The 15,819-nt window shown below is 42.8% G+C and overlaps 1 protein-coding gene and 1 long non-coding RNA gene across 5 annotated transcripts in view; one reads left to right on the top strand and one right to left on the bottom strand.

Annotated features, from left to right (window-relative positions):
- The window catches only part of MYO6 (myosin VI), a 112,970-nt gene that overhangs the window by 89,597 nt on the left and 7,554 nt on the right, over positions 1 to 15,819 (top strand). The window contains exons 28-33 of one of the 4 annotated variants that reach the window (XM_081904849.1): positions 1,633 to 1,793; positions 3,253 to 3,282; positions 3,727 to 3,765; positions 11,035 to 11,138; positions 12,211 to 12,342; positions 15,038 to 15,064. In XM_081904849.1, the coding sequence (XP_081760975.1) occupies positions 1,633 to 1,793; positions 3,253 to 3,282; positions 3,727 to 3,765; positions 11,035 to 11,138; positions 12,211 to 12,342; positions 15,038 to 15,064 (493 nt within the window). The remainder of the gene's footprint in view (positions 1 to 1,632; positions 1,794 to 3,252; positions 3,283 to 3,726; positions 3,766 to 11,034; positions 11,139 to 12,210; positions 12,343 to 15,037; positions 15,065 to 15,819) is intronic. The other 3 variants (XM_081904850.1, XM_081904851.1, XM_081904852.1) reach the window with 3 other exon arrangements.
- LOC309366404 lies at positions 8,497 to 9,874 on the bottom strand. Its single transcript, XR_014166695.1, has 2 exons — positions 9,477 to 9,874; positions 8,497 to 9,383 (listed from the first exon to the last, which is right to left on the bottom strand). It is a non-coding gene; the product is annotated as an uncharacterized lncRNA (long non-coding RNA).

The following is a 15,819-nucleotide window of genomic DNA, read 5'->3' as shown; positions in this document are numbered from 1 at the left end:
CCTTTGTTCCCTGTTATAAACAAGGACACTACTTTTTCTGTATTTTTTACTGGTTCTGTAACTGACTAGGTTACTGGAAAGATGCCTAATTAAGTAGTTCCATGATTATTACAGTAGCTAATTCTCTAGTCTGTTTATAATCTCTGTCTACACATTTTAAGAGCCGAAGACAGAGAACCAGCTTTGTATCAGTGATCTAACAGCAGGATCTTTCTTACTTGCGCCTGGTGCCCTGGGTTACATTTATTTGATTTATTATTCATATTTTACCTTTCCTCCAAGGAGCTCATAGAGTAATGCTGTTATTGAGTAGCATTTAAATAACGCAAATAAACAAGGGATTATAGATACAACAAAAAAGGCACCCTTTGTGCATTTCAAGACTGAAGCATGCATTGCTACCAAACTGAGGGCATAATCAATTGCTGCTATTCAATCCTCATTCTTTCCTGCTTTTCCCTTTCCTGGTAATGGGGCTTGCACAAGACTGGTTGGTCGGCCAGCCAAGTATGCTGGTAACTGTGTGCCTTGGTCTTGATATAAGTAAAGGGATGCCTTGTTCAGTTCAGTCTATGACCTTTCAGTGGATTTCCTTTCACTTGGCGATAGCAGCAGAGCAGCTGTTCCTTTCAGTGGGGCTTTTCCTTAGGCCACATTCAATCGGCTTTCCTTCTTGTGTCTGTTGCCACCGGGTAATCCAAAGTAGGGATCTGCATAGGGAAAGTCTCCATCGCAGAAATGAAGATTTACTCGATAATACCATAATCGGAATGAGAGCCGATGCCAGTCTGTGACGGTCATCCAGCCCACCGTTCTGGGAAGGCATTGCTGAATTAGGACTGTTGGGAATGTGTTGGTAGAGAGGTATTTTGGCACATGACAGCTGCTTGGGTCCTCAAGCTGTAGGAAACCTACACCTTCAGTTACCCCAGTTTTGGTAAGAGGTGCATGGGTCATCTATTCCATGGAAGATTCTACTCATTTAAACTTTTTCAGGTAGGAAACGGTAGCATGGTCGCTGTGTTCCATTCACAAGTGGCCAATAAAAAAAGAAAGATATCATCGGAGTGAGTTTTTGATATTTCCCTATAGAAGCAGCTCACTAAACGCACCATTCTAGAATAACGCAATGCAAAAGAACACAGAGAAGCCAGTACATTACAAGTGCTTTGAGAAATGCATTTTGCAATCCTCTCTCTCATGAACTCAGCCAAGCAGTCTCAACTACATAGCATTATTATTGTTTAAAAAATGATAATGGATAAAACTCTGCTATGTACAATTGCAGACAATTCTGCAGCTGTCTGGACCCATAATTTAGTTATGTAAACCACTTAAATGTCTTTTGCCTGAGAGGTATATAGAATTTCTTCGAAAATTTGTTGATTTTCTGTGAGCTGTATTGCTTTTTCCCAACTCTGAAGATTGCTATCATGAAAACCTGGTTTCTAAATTAACATATGAAGGGCTTCCTATACTGAACTTATACTTCTTTTCTCATCTTGATCCATGCTGTTTGCAAGCTCTCCATGGGCTTACAGTAACCCATTTGAGCACAGGTGTTTTAGGCTGTATTTTGGAAACTCGACTGTGTGTTTCACCTAAGTGATCAATTTTTACGTCACTCTCCAGGCTGAAGTTGAGGCACAGCTGGCACAAGAACGCGAAGAAGCGAACCAGCAGCAGGCAGTTCTGGAACAAGAGCGCAGAGACCATGAGCTGGCCATGAGAATTGCCCAGAGTGAGTCGGAACTCATCAATGATGAATCTCAGCTGGACCCCGGGTTGCGCAGGTATTGCACTTTGTTAGTTTTGCCCTTCAAAAAAGATATTGCCATTGAAAAGGTGTCTTTCTTAAATAGGAAGCTAACATTATGTCTTATTTTATTTTATTTACTGCATTTAAAGCATTTGTATGCCACCTTTAAGAATGAGCACTTTCTCCAAGTATTGCCTATAAACACAGTCTACAATGCAATTAGGGACGTGGGTGGCACTGTGGTCTAAACTACTGAGCCTCTTGGGCTTGCCGATCAGAAGGTCGGCAGTTTGAAACCCCACAGTGGGGTGAGCTCCCGTTGCTCGGTTCCAGCTCCTGCCGACCTAGCAGTTCGAAAGCACCCCCCCAAAAAGTGCAAATAGATAAATAGGTACTGCTCCGTCTGGAAGGTAAACAGCGTTTCTGTGCAGTGTTCTGGTTTCGTTGTGCCAGAAATGGCTTAGTCATGCTGGCCACATGACCCAGAAAAACTGTCTGCGGACAAACGCCTCCTCCCTTGGCCTGTAAAGCAGGATGAGCGCCTCAACCCCAGAGTCGTCTGCGACTGAACTTAACTGTCAAGGGTCTTTTGCCTTTACCTTTTACAATACAATTAGCATCACAAATATTGATAAACCTGGTAAGCCCCTTCTGAATAACACACACACACACACACATGGGTTGAACTGAGCAGTAATAAAACAAACACCCAGCCCAAAACGAAAACGAGTGCATTTAAAAGATGATCTTCATTCCAGGAACCCATGTGCTTGCTTGTTTGTGCTAAACCATGGTTTAACTTGGCATTTCATACCATAATTTTAGTTTAAGCCAATTTAATAGCAGCATGCCATTTAAGTGCAGCATAAGTTCTACTCTGTGTGGTTTGTAACCAAAGAAACCAAACCAAAGAAACTTTACAAGAATTTACCAGCTATCCTTTCGTTTCAGACACATACCCTTCTAGTGCTGTATAAATGAGTAAGAAGACTCCAGTCAAATTAACTTTAGAACATATCCAAATATTAAACTTGCTTAGGTCTTCTGTCCTTCCTTTGCATCATATATATTCCTGTTGGGCGAAAGCCTTCTGTTAATTCTGACCACCAGGCTTAATATGGTGCTATGGCTGGAGTATTGGCTCAGTTTTGGGGAAATCCAGGTTCAAATCCTAACTCTGTTAGGAAACCCACCAGTTGACCTTGGGGGGGGATTGGCTGTCTCACCATGATCTACCTCAGAGGATGGTGGTGAGGATAAAATTGGATGGTGGAGAGACCAGATACACTCCCTTGAGCAATTTGGAATAAGGGCTAGATAGAAAAACACTAATTGAAAAAACCAACATTTTAAGCCACCCCTGAGAAGCGGATGCTGGGCCTTCTGGATAATAAAAGGCAATCATTTGCCCAAACAGGCTTTGTAATGTCGCAAATTAGTACAAAACTAACTTAGGAAAATGCCACACTAACCAAAATATCTTCTATTTGCAGACCCAATGGAACAAGATGTCAAATGACTGCGTATGACAATCTTTTTTTTTATGGGGTATTCTGTAGAAATCTGTGGGCTTTAAATTTTTTAAAATAATTTTCCACAATGTAAGCCACCTTGCTAACGAATGTTCTTTATTTCCATTTACCGCAGAATAGTTATAATTTGAGCATGAGTCCTGTTTGAGTGTCAGTTTTTCAGACTCCTTATATACAGGTGCAATTGGTTGTAATTTAAATGTCACCTATGTAAGTGTAGTTGTTTGATTCAATCAAAGTGTATATTTCTGATATCAGCTAAACAAAGATTAATTATTGTTTTACTGATAAAACTCTGGATCGGTTTAGTGCAGCATAATTTTTAGGATAGACATCTGTCTGCTGATCCAGTATTAGATGTATAAAACCACTGGAATTACTATGCTAGCACTTTTATATTCCCTCTACCCTCATATATTCTTAATTCTTTTATAGGGAGCAAATGGCCAGTGAAATGTCAGAAATTTTGTCTAGGTGGGTGTAACAGGTTGTCGGAAACAAATCAGTTCATTCGCCATATGAAATAATCATAATAAATCAAAATAAAGGACAATTAAGTTCTATTTGAATTGCTTTGGGAAAATGAAGAAATAACTTCTAATCAAGATTTGTTCATTGCACCAATTTAGTACCAATTTGCACCCATCAGATTTATTTTAAGAAATAATTTCACTGTTAGATTTATGAATTGCACGAAGAAGAATTAATTTTCATCAAAGTTCTTATCTAATATTATTGATGTAGATAAATTGAAGAGATTTCTTGCCGCTTTTAAAAAAACTTGCATTTCATGCATTTCCATATTGAGAATTGCCGCAGTAACTGCCTCTTAGCATGTGGCTTCTGAAACGCTATTAAATCTTGAAATCCTGACAGATCTATTTTAAAGAACAGCAGGATCAAAATCGTACCTTGTTGCCAAATAGTACTACCTAAACCAATTACAGACAGGTGGCATATATTCAATAATGTTCTTATTGTACTGTTGTACAGACAATGTTGGAATGCACTCCTCCTTTCTAGTAAAAAGACTCTCTGTGTTACTGAGCTGCAAATTAAACGTTGTCCAGTCTCACCTCCAGGCCAGATGCAGCTTTAACAGCATTTGGTGCCTGAAGTTAAGATGAAACATTAAAAAATAAAATATAAAAGTAATGCTTTGACAAAATTAAATAAGCAAATGTTGGATATTAAGCTCTTCGCAAAAGACCGTTTTGTATATCAAACTGCGTTCTTATTGTCCCAGTAATTGATTTGCCAGAACATCACAATTTTATTATATATATTTGCCAAAATCCAGACAACAGTTTGACTAGTTTGTTTTGCATGGGAATAGAAAGAGAGGGTCCTGTGGATATGAACGGCTGCATGCCACATGGAAATGAATGTATGAAAGTAAAAAGAATTGCAGAGGAACTTTGTGGCATTGGAATGATGATTGGGAACCAACTCCTTTAAGGTGGTTACTTTTAGTGGTGTGTGTGTGTGTGTGTGTGCGCGCGCGCACACACACACACACACACACACACAGAGTGTTCAAAGAGGGGAGTTGGAGACAGAAAAAAACATTGGTTTAGCATAGGGCTCAGCAAACTTACCACGCCTCGGGCTGGTGTCTCCAGCGCCGATTGCCCGGAGGGCAGGGGAGTGTGTGCCCGTACGCGTGCACACACGCTATTTCCGGCGCACTTCCTGGTCGGAGTAGCACTGGAAATAGCTTGTGCGCATGTGCACGGGCCTCCTCCGACCCAGATGTGCACCAGAAATAACGCTTGCACAATAATGCATGTGTGCAAGCTATTTCCGGTGCTCCTCCGACGTGGAAGTGGGCAGCCGTGCAGCACAGTGCCGGTAAGAGTGGGCAATGGCAGCGGTCGCCGCAGGCCGGATAAACGAGTCCCTCAGCCCTTATCCGGTCTGTGGGCCTTAGTTTGGGGACCCCTGGTTTAGCACATGCTTTGGACTTGCCAGAAATAATTATTTGGGTCTCAATTCATTTGTATTCGTACTTAACATTCCAACTGCCAAGATGGTATCCCTTTCCTTTATTTACTTTATTGACAGTGGCTTAGTTTCCCTTCAGTGCATTTGTATATTGGTGTGCTGAGTGCGTCTGTGGCAGGAGTGGGAACCTTCCGTTCTGTGGGCCTCCCCATTTGGCCTCCAAGGCTGTTTTGACCAAACCATGCCCACATGTCAGATGTGGGGCAGGTAAAGATTGTCATCTGTATCCAATTCCCCACCCCTAACTATCAACTTCTGAAAGCTCAGGTCAAAGGTAATAAACCTGTAATACACACATTAAGTTGTATCCCCCCCCTCTTTTTTTTAAATAAAGTCCAGGAATTCTGGAGACTGTGTTCACACTTCCCCACATTGAAGAGAATGCAGGAGTTCCTGGCCACAGGGCAAAGTTTTTTGCAGATAAAGTTGCTCAGATTCGGGAAGAGGTAGACGCCACCGTGGAAGCAGGGCCGGGGCGGGAGAGTGCTAGAGTCCTGTCTAGTCAAATTGCGTGGGATCAATGCCAATCTGTTACCTCCGAGTATGTGGACAGGCTGCTTGGATGAGTGAAACCAACCACCTGTCTCCTTGATCCTTGCCCATCCTGGCTTATAAAAGCTAGCTGGGAAGGGCTGGGCAATGGGTTTCGTGGGGTGGTGAATGCTTCCCTCCGTGAGGGAGCCTTCCCAGACCCGCTGAAAGAGGCGGTTATTAAACCGCTTCTTAAAAAACCATCTTTAGATGCAGCCACGATGGCCAACTATCGCCCAGTCTCAAATCTTCCATTCTTGGGCAAGGTGATTGAGCGAGTGGTTGCTGAACAACTCCAGGCACGCCTGGAAGAAGCGGACCATTTGGATCCCTTCCAGTCGGGATTCAGGCCTCATCACGGGACTGAAACTGCCTTGGTCGCACTGGTTGATGATCTCCGGTGGGCTAGGGACAAAGGTGAGAGCTGTTTCCTAGTTCTGCTGGATCTCTCAGCGGCGTTTGATACCATCGACCATAACATCCTTCTGGACCGTCTTGAGGGGCTGGGAGCTGGGGGCACTGTCATACAGTGGTTCCGCTCCTTCCTCCTGGGCCGTGTTCAGAAAGTGGGGGTGGGGGATGAGTGTTCAGACCCCTGGGCTCTCGCTTGTGGGGTGCCTCAGGGTTCTGTCTTCTCCCCCATGCTTTTCAACATTTACATGCAGCCGCTGGGAGAGATCATCAGGGGGTTTGGGCAGGGTGTTCATCAGTATGTGGATGATACCCAGCTCTACCTCTCTTTCAAATCAGAACCAGTGAAGGCGGTGACGGTCCTGTGTGAGTGTCTGGAGGCGGTTGGAGGATGGATGGCGGCTAACAGATTGAGATTGAATCCTAACAAAACAGAAGTACTGTTTCTGGGGGACAGGAGGCGGGCAGGTGTGGAGGATTCCCTGGTCCTGAATGGGGTAACTGTGCCCCTGAAGGACCAGATGCGCAGCCTGGGAGTCATTTTGGACTCACAGCTGTCCATGGAGGCACAGGTTAAATCCGTGTCCGGGGCAGCTGTGTACCAGCTCCATCTGGTACGCAGGCTGAGACCCTATCTGCCTGCGGACTGCCTCGCCAGAGTGGTGCATGCTCTGGTTATCTCCCGCTTAGACTACTGCAATGCGCTCTACGTGGGGCTACCTTTGAAGGTGACCCAGAAAGTACAACTAATCCAGAACACAGCAGCCAGACTGGTGACTGGGAGCGGCCGCCGAGACCATATAACACCGGTCTTGAAAGACCTGCATTGGCTCCCAGTACGTTTCCGAGCACAATTCAAAGTGTTGGTGCTGACCCTTAAAGCCCTAAATGGCCTCGGTCCAGTATACCTGAAGGAGCGTCTCCACCCCCATCGTTCTACCCGGACACTGAGGTCCAGCACCGAGGGCCTTCTGGCGGTTCCCTTACTGTGAGAAGCCAAGTTACAGGGAACCAGGCAGAGGGCCTTCTCGGTAGTGGCGCCCTCCCTGTGGAACACCCTCCCACCAGATGTCAAAGAGAACAACAACTACCAGACTTTTAGAAGACATCTGAAGGCAGCCCTGTTTAGGGATGCTTTTAATGTTTGATGTATCACAGTATTTTAATATTCTTTTGGAAGCCGCCCAGATGGGCGGGGTATAAATAATAAATTATTATTATTATTATTATTATTATTATTATTATTATTATTATTATTATTATTATTATTATTATTACCATCATCATCATCATCTCTGTGTTCATATTGGGTGTTACAGAATCTGAGCCTCTGGAATAGGGTGCTTGCCTTTAGCAAGTTTATGCATGAATGACATGCTTGCTCATGTGACAGATGAGGTTGCAATGTCAAAACGAATAAATGAGCATGTGTATTTGGCAGATTATCCATTACTTTGGGCTGTTTCACAAGTTGCACAGCAATAAACCCTGGTTTGTCCCAAAGGGCACAATGGGAATGGAGACACTACCAAACACATCTTACTGACAGTTATGAATCACAGGTTTGTTGTGTCCACATAACCGTGATCTTAGCAGAACCATCAAAGAAAAGCTAAGCTACTCAATTGGATTACCATTCTTAAAGATTACTTGTTTAACCAGAGATCTTTTGGCCTAGTTCTGTTGATCTAAACTATCTGAGGGATACTTAGGCCTACGGGTGGTGCAGCTAAATAAAGAAAATCCTCAGGATTTGTCACATTAATTGTTCAAGAGGCTTAGTCATTATATTGAGGAAATTAGATTTAACAACCACTGTTTTTGTGTCTAACAGGAAGTGTGCCAGCAGTTTAAAACATAACCTTTACATTTCATTGTGCCGTTACAATGCACGATTTTATGCACTTGCATTTTGTGTATATATAGTTATAAGGGCAATGAGAGTCTCTAAAATGTATTTGAGTTTCAGGCTGCTTAAATAGCAAATGGGGAATTAATTTGTCATTTAAGATATACTTTTATGGCATGCACTAATGTAATGGCTGCAATAAAAGGCTATTGATTTCTCAGCTGTGCAAAAGGCCACTCACCACGTTTGAGATTGTGTTAAACAGTAAGGAACAGAGCACATTGTTAATATTTTAATAATAAAAATTGAGTTCTTGTTGGTAAGGATAGTTGGATCAATATGACTGGCATTCTTGAGTTCTCTTGATAATAAACTTGCAGAATCTTGTCTAGTCCTAACAGCATTTAAACTTTTTTTTTTAAAGCTGCACTTTAATATCACATTAGACACTGCTTGTAACATAATAAGGCACTCTTAACTAAATTCTCAGACACTCATAGACATATTTTTAAGGATAATGGATCTAAGTGGCACAAAAGAGTAAAAATTGATACTGAAGATTTAAGGAAAATTGAACCAGTTTTACCCAGAACCTTATTTATTTATTTTAAAGCATTTCTAAACATATTAATGTTTAAGATCTCTAAGCAGTACACAAAAATCTGTAACTGAAAACAGTATAATAACTGCAGTGATAAAAGCACACCTGTCCTTTATAGGGCATCCTCCCTGAACCTTGGGTTTTCAGATGTTGTTAGAACTACAGGACCCTTCATTCCCACCCCAAAGTGACAAATGGTTAGGGATGATGGGAATCGTATCTCCGCAGTACCTAGAGTCTCTGCGTTGAGGCCATTAGAGCAGCTACTACAGAATGAATTTAGAGAGAAATGTGGGAGTGAAGCAAGACTGTCAGCTAGTTTTCCTTTCACTCAAAGAATGACAATATTAGAGAACTGTATACTTCTGTGTTATGCAGCAAGAGTGAATATCAAGAATTAGTAGGCTGAGTAGGAGAGGGGAAAGTAGGATGAAAAGGAAAGCTTGAAGGAGTGGGGGGGGGGGAGGGTGAAATCCCAGGTCTGAGGTGAGAGATAAGGCACGGTAGGCAGAGAGGAGATTTATTAGCAATAGAATAGGCTGCACGGTTTTGTGGAATGATGTGTGCGCGCACACATGTGTCCCTTGGGCCAAGGATGTGGCTGTTTCATGTGCTGCTGCTCTGAAGCTTTAAGGATATTTAGCTATTCTTGGTATATAGACAATCGTCCAGGTATTCAAGAGGTAAAAATGCTTCCTTTGGTTGGTTGTTTTCCTGTTTGTGGCCGCTTCTTGCAGATCCTTTCTCCCTGTTTAGAAGCTTTTAGAATTCTCAAAGATGATGTTTAACTTTGGATGGATTTTTATATAGAACGACAGGATGGAAAATTAAATAAATGACCAGAAGGGAGAATAGAGATCCTCAGTCTCTGTTTTGATCAATATGTCTGTTTGACAAAGCTATGAAGCCATGCAAAGACTGCCTCTCCCCATATGAACTTACCTGGGTCCTTCGATCATAATCTGAGGCCTTTCTTTGTGTGCCTCCTCAAGAGGTCCAGAGGGTGGCAACATGAGAACAGGCTTTTTCTGTGGTGGCTCTGCTTTTGTGGAATGATCTCCCCAGGGAGGCTCACCTGGCCCCTTCATTACATAGCCTTAGGTGCCAAGCAAAAATGTTTCTCTTCAACCAGCTGATTAACATTCTATGGCTTTTTACATGTGTTTGTGAGATGGAGAGTTACTGGTTTGTTTCTCATTTTGTATTTTTCTGATGCAAAGCACCCTGGCATACAAATTTAATTAAGAATAGTAATGCAAGAGATCTGACTCTTTGAATTATAGGTACATGTTGTCAAATGTGAAGGGTGATGTACATGTGTACAATATTTGGCATATGCCTCCTCCTCCTTATTATTAATCACTCTGTAACAGCTGTATGGGACACAGGTGGCGCTGTTGGTTAAACCACAGAGCCTAAGACTTGCCGATCAGAAGGTCGACAGTTCAAATCCCCATGATGGGGTGAGCTCCCATTGCTCGATCCCTGCTCCTGCCAACCTAGCAGTTTGAAAGCACGTCAAAGTGCAAGTAGATAAATAGGTAGCCCTCCGGCGGGAAGGAAAACGGCGTTTCCGTGCGCTGCTCTGGTTCGCCAGAAGCGGCTTAGTCATGCTGGCCACATGACCTGTATGCCGGCTCCCTCGGCCAATAAAGCGAGATGAGCGCCGCAACCCCAGAGTTGGCCACAACTGGACCTAATGGTCAGGAGTCCCTTTACCTTTAACAGCTGTATTCGGAACCGCTTCACACTTCTTAAAAGCAACACATGCCCAATTATGCTTGCTTTGTCGCTGTACATATGTAGTTTGTACACAGACAAGCATGCCTGACTATGGACAGTAACAGAAAATGGGAGTCAAATGAGAATCGATCGCTATTCCTGCAAAAGGAAGCACATCAAACACTATTCAAGTGAAAGAGCTTTGCTATGTCCTTGGTCTTGTCATGAAAGTATTCCAAGAGGGGCAAATGGTGGCATCTTCTTGTCAAAGAATAAGAGAAAGACAGCTTGGAATGCTTTTCACTTCTTAAGAAGTACAGAAAAAGTTTCCCTCTGATTAAAAAACCTTCCCTCCAAAGTGCTGGGTGCATTGCCACTGCTATATTTCTAGAGAAAGAGGCGGCAGAACTCACCATGAACGCCTCCTTCATTCTCTTATAATGGCAATGGCATCCACTGAGCTGGAAAAAAAGTCCTGTGCGTTACCAATCAGTGCAGTTGTCCTTTTGTTTGCCTTATAGCTGTATGGGTCCCTGTTTTCATGATCTTCTCGTCTCCTGTTTTCCTGGCCTTGTCTTCTTCTTGTTGTGAATATTGCAATAACGTCTTAATGAAAATGTTTCAGGGGACCCACAGTGCAAGCCACCAAAGCTGCAGCTGGCACTAAGAAGCATGACCTTAGCAAGTGGAAGTATGCAGAGCTACGTGATACCATCAATACCTCTTGTGGTAAGTAGCTGCCCATTTGGGGGAGAAGCAGCCTGTTGGCTAGTAGGAGCACTTTTGCTTATTTTTTCATGGCAAAACTCTTAAGCAACTATGTGAACAATTAGGTCTGTGGTAGAAATCTAATAAAAGTGGATAGCTTGTTTCTTGCTGTGTGTGTTTCAGGCATTTCCCGGTCAACACTTGGTGTGAGGCACTCTGTCCCCTGCATATCAAAGCGGAAAGGGTTCTTAACTGCATGTCACAGATGGCTCGGGGGTCAGATAATTCCATGCCCTCCAACATTTCTCCGATGAAAAGAGGGACATCCTAACAAAAAGTGGGACATCCCGGGATCAAATCAGAAACCAGGACGGCTTCTGTAAATCCGGGAATGTCCCTGGAAAATAGGGATACTTGGAGGGTCTGCTCTCACCCTTCCTAATGCCACTGGCAATGTTGTGTTGAGGCAGAGACCAAATAATCCCCGCCCCCATAATGAGGGAGGCAGTAATTGGGAGAAATTCAAGTATTATCAGTCTGAGTTCAAAGAACCATGAATAGAAGGATTAAGAGATTCAACTGTGTACGCGCAAGAGTCTGTGTAATGTGCATAATAGTGGTTTCTATAGCAGTTATCAAAAACCTGTTGCACAAGCAAAACATCTTTGAATTTTTGTTTCCCTTTCAATTGTACCACAGTTGAGTGCAAGATGTAAAACAGCCCTTCCTTGGGCGGAAGATTCTTTCTGCATGCAGAAGGTTAACTTTAGATCTGATAAAATGTGAGATTTTAAAGCTTGAATACTTTTTTGAAACACTGTTTTTGGTAGGTTTCTTTTCGTTTTGTTTTTATGTCGTTTTTCTGCTGTCACGTATTTAAAAATGCCTAAACCGTGAGAAAGAAAAAGAAAAAAGTTATTCCCCAATTTTCTCTCTCTCTTCCACAGCTTGATAAGTTTACACTGTGAGAAGTAATGTTATAACTTGCTCCGAAATAATTTTGGTTGTTTCCTCTGTCAACACAATTCATAAGCATATTTGTTTATTGCTTTTCCTCACTTATTCCACCCCTGCTGTGTTTTGTCTGAGACAGATATTGAACTGCTGGCAGCTTGCAGAGAAGAGTTTCACAGGCGGCTAAAGGTTTATCATGCTTGGAAGTCCAAGAATAAGAAGCGCAATACAGAAACAGAACAGCGTGCACCCAAATCAGTGACCGACTATGGTGAGGGGAAATCCTTTTTTCCCTAAAAAATGCTGGGAGAGAGAGCTAAGGAGATAGGGAGTACCTGAATGAGGTTCCTGGAAAAGTTCATAGTTACCTTAGAATAAAGTAAGAACTTTAATTGCCCTTCAGAATATTTTAAAAGGTAGCTTTGTTGTTGTTTAGTCGTTTAGTTGTGTCCGACTCTTCGTGACCCCATGGACCAGAGCACGCCAGGCGCTCCTGTCTTCCACTGCCTTCCGCAGTTTGGTCAAACTCATGCTGGTAGCTTCGAGAACACTGTCCAACCATCTTGTCCTCTGTCGTCCCCTTCTCCTTGTGCTCTCCATCTTTCCCAACATCAGGGTCTGTTCCAGGGAGTCTTCTCTTCTCATGAGGTGGCCAAAGTATAGGGGCCTCAGCTTCACGATCTGTCCTTCCAGTGAGCACTCAGGGCTGATTTCATGTCCTACTAATTTGATCCATGGGATCTAGAGCAGTATGTGCTACGAATGTAAAGCAAGTGTGTTCCACAAATAGGCTTGCAGGACCAAGAGCTCTGGATGTTCTGGGAAACTGGCTATGTTGGCGGGAAGGCAAATGAAGCCAGGTAGCCAGAAAACTATCCCGTTTGTCTTCTGGACTCAAAATATAGTTCATGAGTAAAGCAAAACCATCAGGAATATTTTTGTTTAAAGGGGTTTTACTATTTCATTAACTGGTGTAATCTATAACAGTTAATACTATATCTTGGCTGATTTGCCATTATCTTTACCTGAATAAAGATTTCAGTTTGCCTTGCCAAATGGAGCTAATGCTTGCTTACCACTAGTCAGATGCTCAGGACAAAGAGAGAATCCAAAGACTTCATATAATGCATTCAGTTTTGTTACCAAATAGTAAACCACATTGGCTCTGTTTTTCCAGGTACAGCTTTAACATAAATGTCATAGGAGACTCTGGTTTGAAGGGTAATTTTGCTTGGGTCCAGTTTATCTCCAAATAACCCAGTTCTTAGCAAGACTTATTTTCCACAAGTTTGAAATGCCTTTCAAATATTTTGGCTACTTTTTTATAAGTTAGATTTATAGTTAATAAATACAACAACACTGTAATTGTAACATATAGGAGATTGATATTTATTTATTTATTTGTTTAATTTACATCCCACCCATGCTACATTGATAGCCCATTGTTTTATGTGATACTAAAACTAAAAGAACACTTCTCTTGTTCTGTTTCTTCAGGGATGCTTTCTTTGGCTGTCAGTCCATGCAGCCTTCAGAGGAAATGTCCTAGTGTTAAGAACTTCTGTAGTCATCATGATAGGGACGCGGGTGGCACTGTGGGTTAAACCACAGAGCCTAGGACTTGCTGATCAGAAGGTCGGCGGTTCGAATCCCCGCGGCGGGGTGAGCTCCCGTTGCTCGGTCCCTGCTCCTGCCAACATAGCAGTTCGAAAGCATGTCAAAGTGCAAGTAGATAAATAGGTACTGCTCCGGCGGGAAGGTAAACAGTGTTTCCGTGTGCTGCTCTGGTTCGCCAGAAGTGGCTTAGTCATGCTGGCCATATGACCCGGAAGCTGTCTGCGGACAAATGCCCGCTCCCTCGGCCAATAAAGCGAGATGAGTGCCGCAACCCCAGAGTTGGTCACAACTGGACCTAATGGTCAGGGGTCCCTTTACCTTAGTCATCATGATGAGCGTGCCTCTGTGAACTGTTCCTTTGTTTTGTTCAGAGAATAATTTCTGAGTAGAAAAGCATCTGTGTCTATCCTGGCATGGATGGTTCAAATTACTTCCCTCTATTTCATGGTGCTAAAAACTTGAGTCTTCCTCTTCCCCTCTGCTGCATGCCCCCAAAATCTGCTCTGGTGGTTCCCTTTACCCTCTGAAGCATTGGGTATAGCCCACAGTGTAGTGTGTCAGTTTTTGGACAAAAGGATCTTACAGAAGGGACTGGACCAGATTTATTGGCTTCTGAGAAGTAGATGTATGGGAATGGGACTCTCCTGCTAGCACACATGAATGGGAAAAGCCTGAGAGAGCCTGAGTCTCTAGGTTACTGGAGTGGGGTACCCACCAATATTATCACAGGATAGCTAGACAGTTGAGTGATTACCAGAATCTGTTTCTTGCATTTTTTTGTACCTTTTCCTGTTACTTTGGGTGGCATTGCACACGTCATAGTTATGGTATACTGTTTGCTTTGACATTCCCTGTGTCTTGAATTGGTTGGGCTCCAGTCTGTTCTATCTGCAAACGAGATATGAAACAAGCTAAGGCCCTGCGCTGTTCCCCTTTTAACCAGGAAGGGAGAATCGTGTATTATCCATATTAGCTATTTCCCAGGGACAGGGTGGTGGGGATGTGTGCTGCCACATACCTGGCCTCCAAGCAGCCATGTTGTGCCCACCAAGAAGGGGAAGGGCGAGGCAGTGGGGAGATGGACACAGTGCAGTCATAGATATGGAGCCAAAACAGGGATGCCCACCACTATTCCTGCACTGGCATCCTGATGGTTTTGCCCACTCTCCCTCCTGCTGAGCACAACAGTCCAGCTGCCAGTAGCCCCTCTTTCCAGTTTTGTTGCCATCCCATTCAGTGGTTACATGTGGCTAATGGCACGTTCCATTGAATTGCTGAAAGAGTGCCTTTTCAGATTGCTCAGATCAAAAAGTTTTATGGTTTCTTCAGTGTCCAATGTTTGTTTGCAGATTTTGCACCATTTTTGACCAACTCAAGTAAGTGAGGGAATTGGTTTATTTCAGCTAACTTTGCACATAGGAAAAACATAGGCTCCGATTTACTAACCCTAACGAAATACTGTGTTTTGCTACATTTGTGTCACATCATACTTGGCCTGGTAATTATTTTGTCATCTAAAAGTGCTCAGGGAGCTGCAGGAAAAAGATAGCAGCCCATGATGATATTCATGTTACCATAAGAATATTGTTCTTAATTATAAAAAGGAATGGTGATAAATTCATATGATGCGGCATTTCCGCAGCTTGTGCCTGTCAGAGACATCTTTTTCTGTTGTAGCAAAACACTCAAACTGTTGTTAATCGACTAACCTTAGAATAAAAATTAACATCTACGGTGCTGGTTTTAGGAGGAGGAAATTAATCTCTCTTTTCCAAAGGGCTTTGTTTACTCTGCAGAATATCCTTGGTCTGAGTACAGGAGGATGAGGAAAAAGACCTGTCTAGCTGCCTTTGAGTGCCAATAAAATGCTCTTAATTCTCAGCCCTCTTTATGGCTCACCCTTATGCACATTCGTGAAAGCCACAGCCTCCATTTACTTCAGAGTATATTGAGGAGACTTACAGAAATAGATGTATTGCTTTGCATGTCAGTTAATTTAAATGAAAATAAACAGGATTAATAATTCTCCCAGAAAAATACACACTAACTATTTACATGAATGTTTGCCGGTGATGCCAATGGATAAATTGGACATAATATTTATGGTTTAAAGCCTAATTATAGCAAAAGG

Source organism: Podarcis melisellensis (genome assembly GCF_964234715.1).
Source record: "Podarcis melisellensis genome assembly, chromosome: 3".
In the NCBI taxonomy this organism is placed as follows: Eukaryota; Metazoa; Chordata; class Lepidosauria; order Squamata; family Lacertidae; genus Podarcis; species Podarcis melisellensis.
Note: the sequence above shows the minus strand (reverse complement) of the source record. Positions and strands in the feature narration are given on the sequence as shown.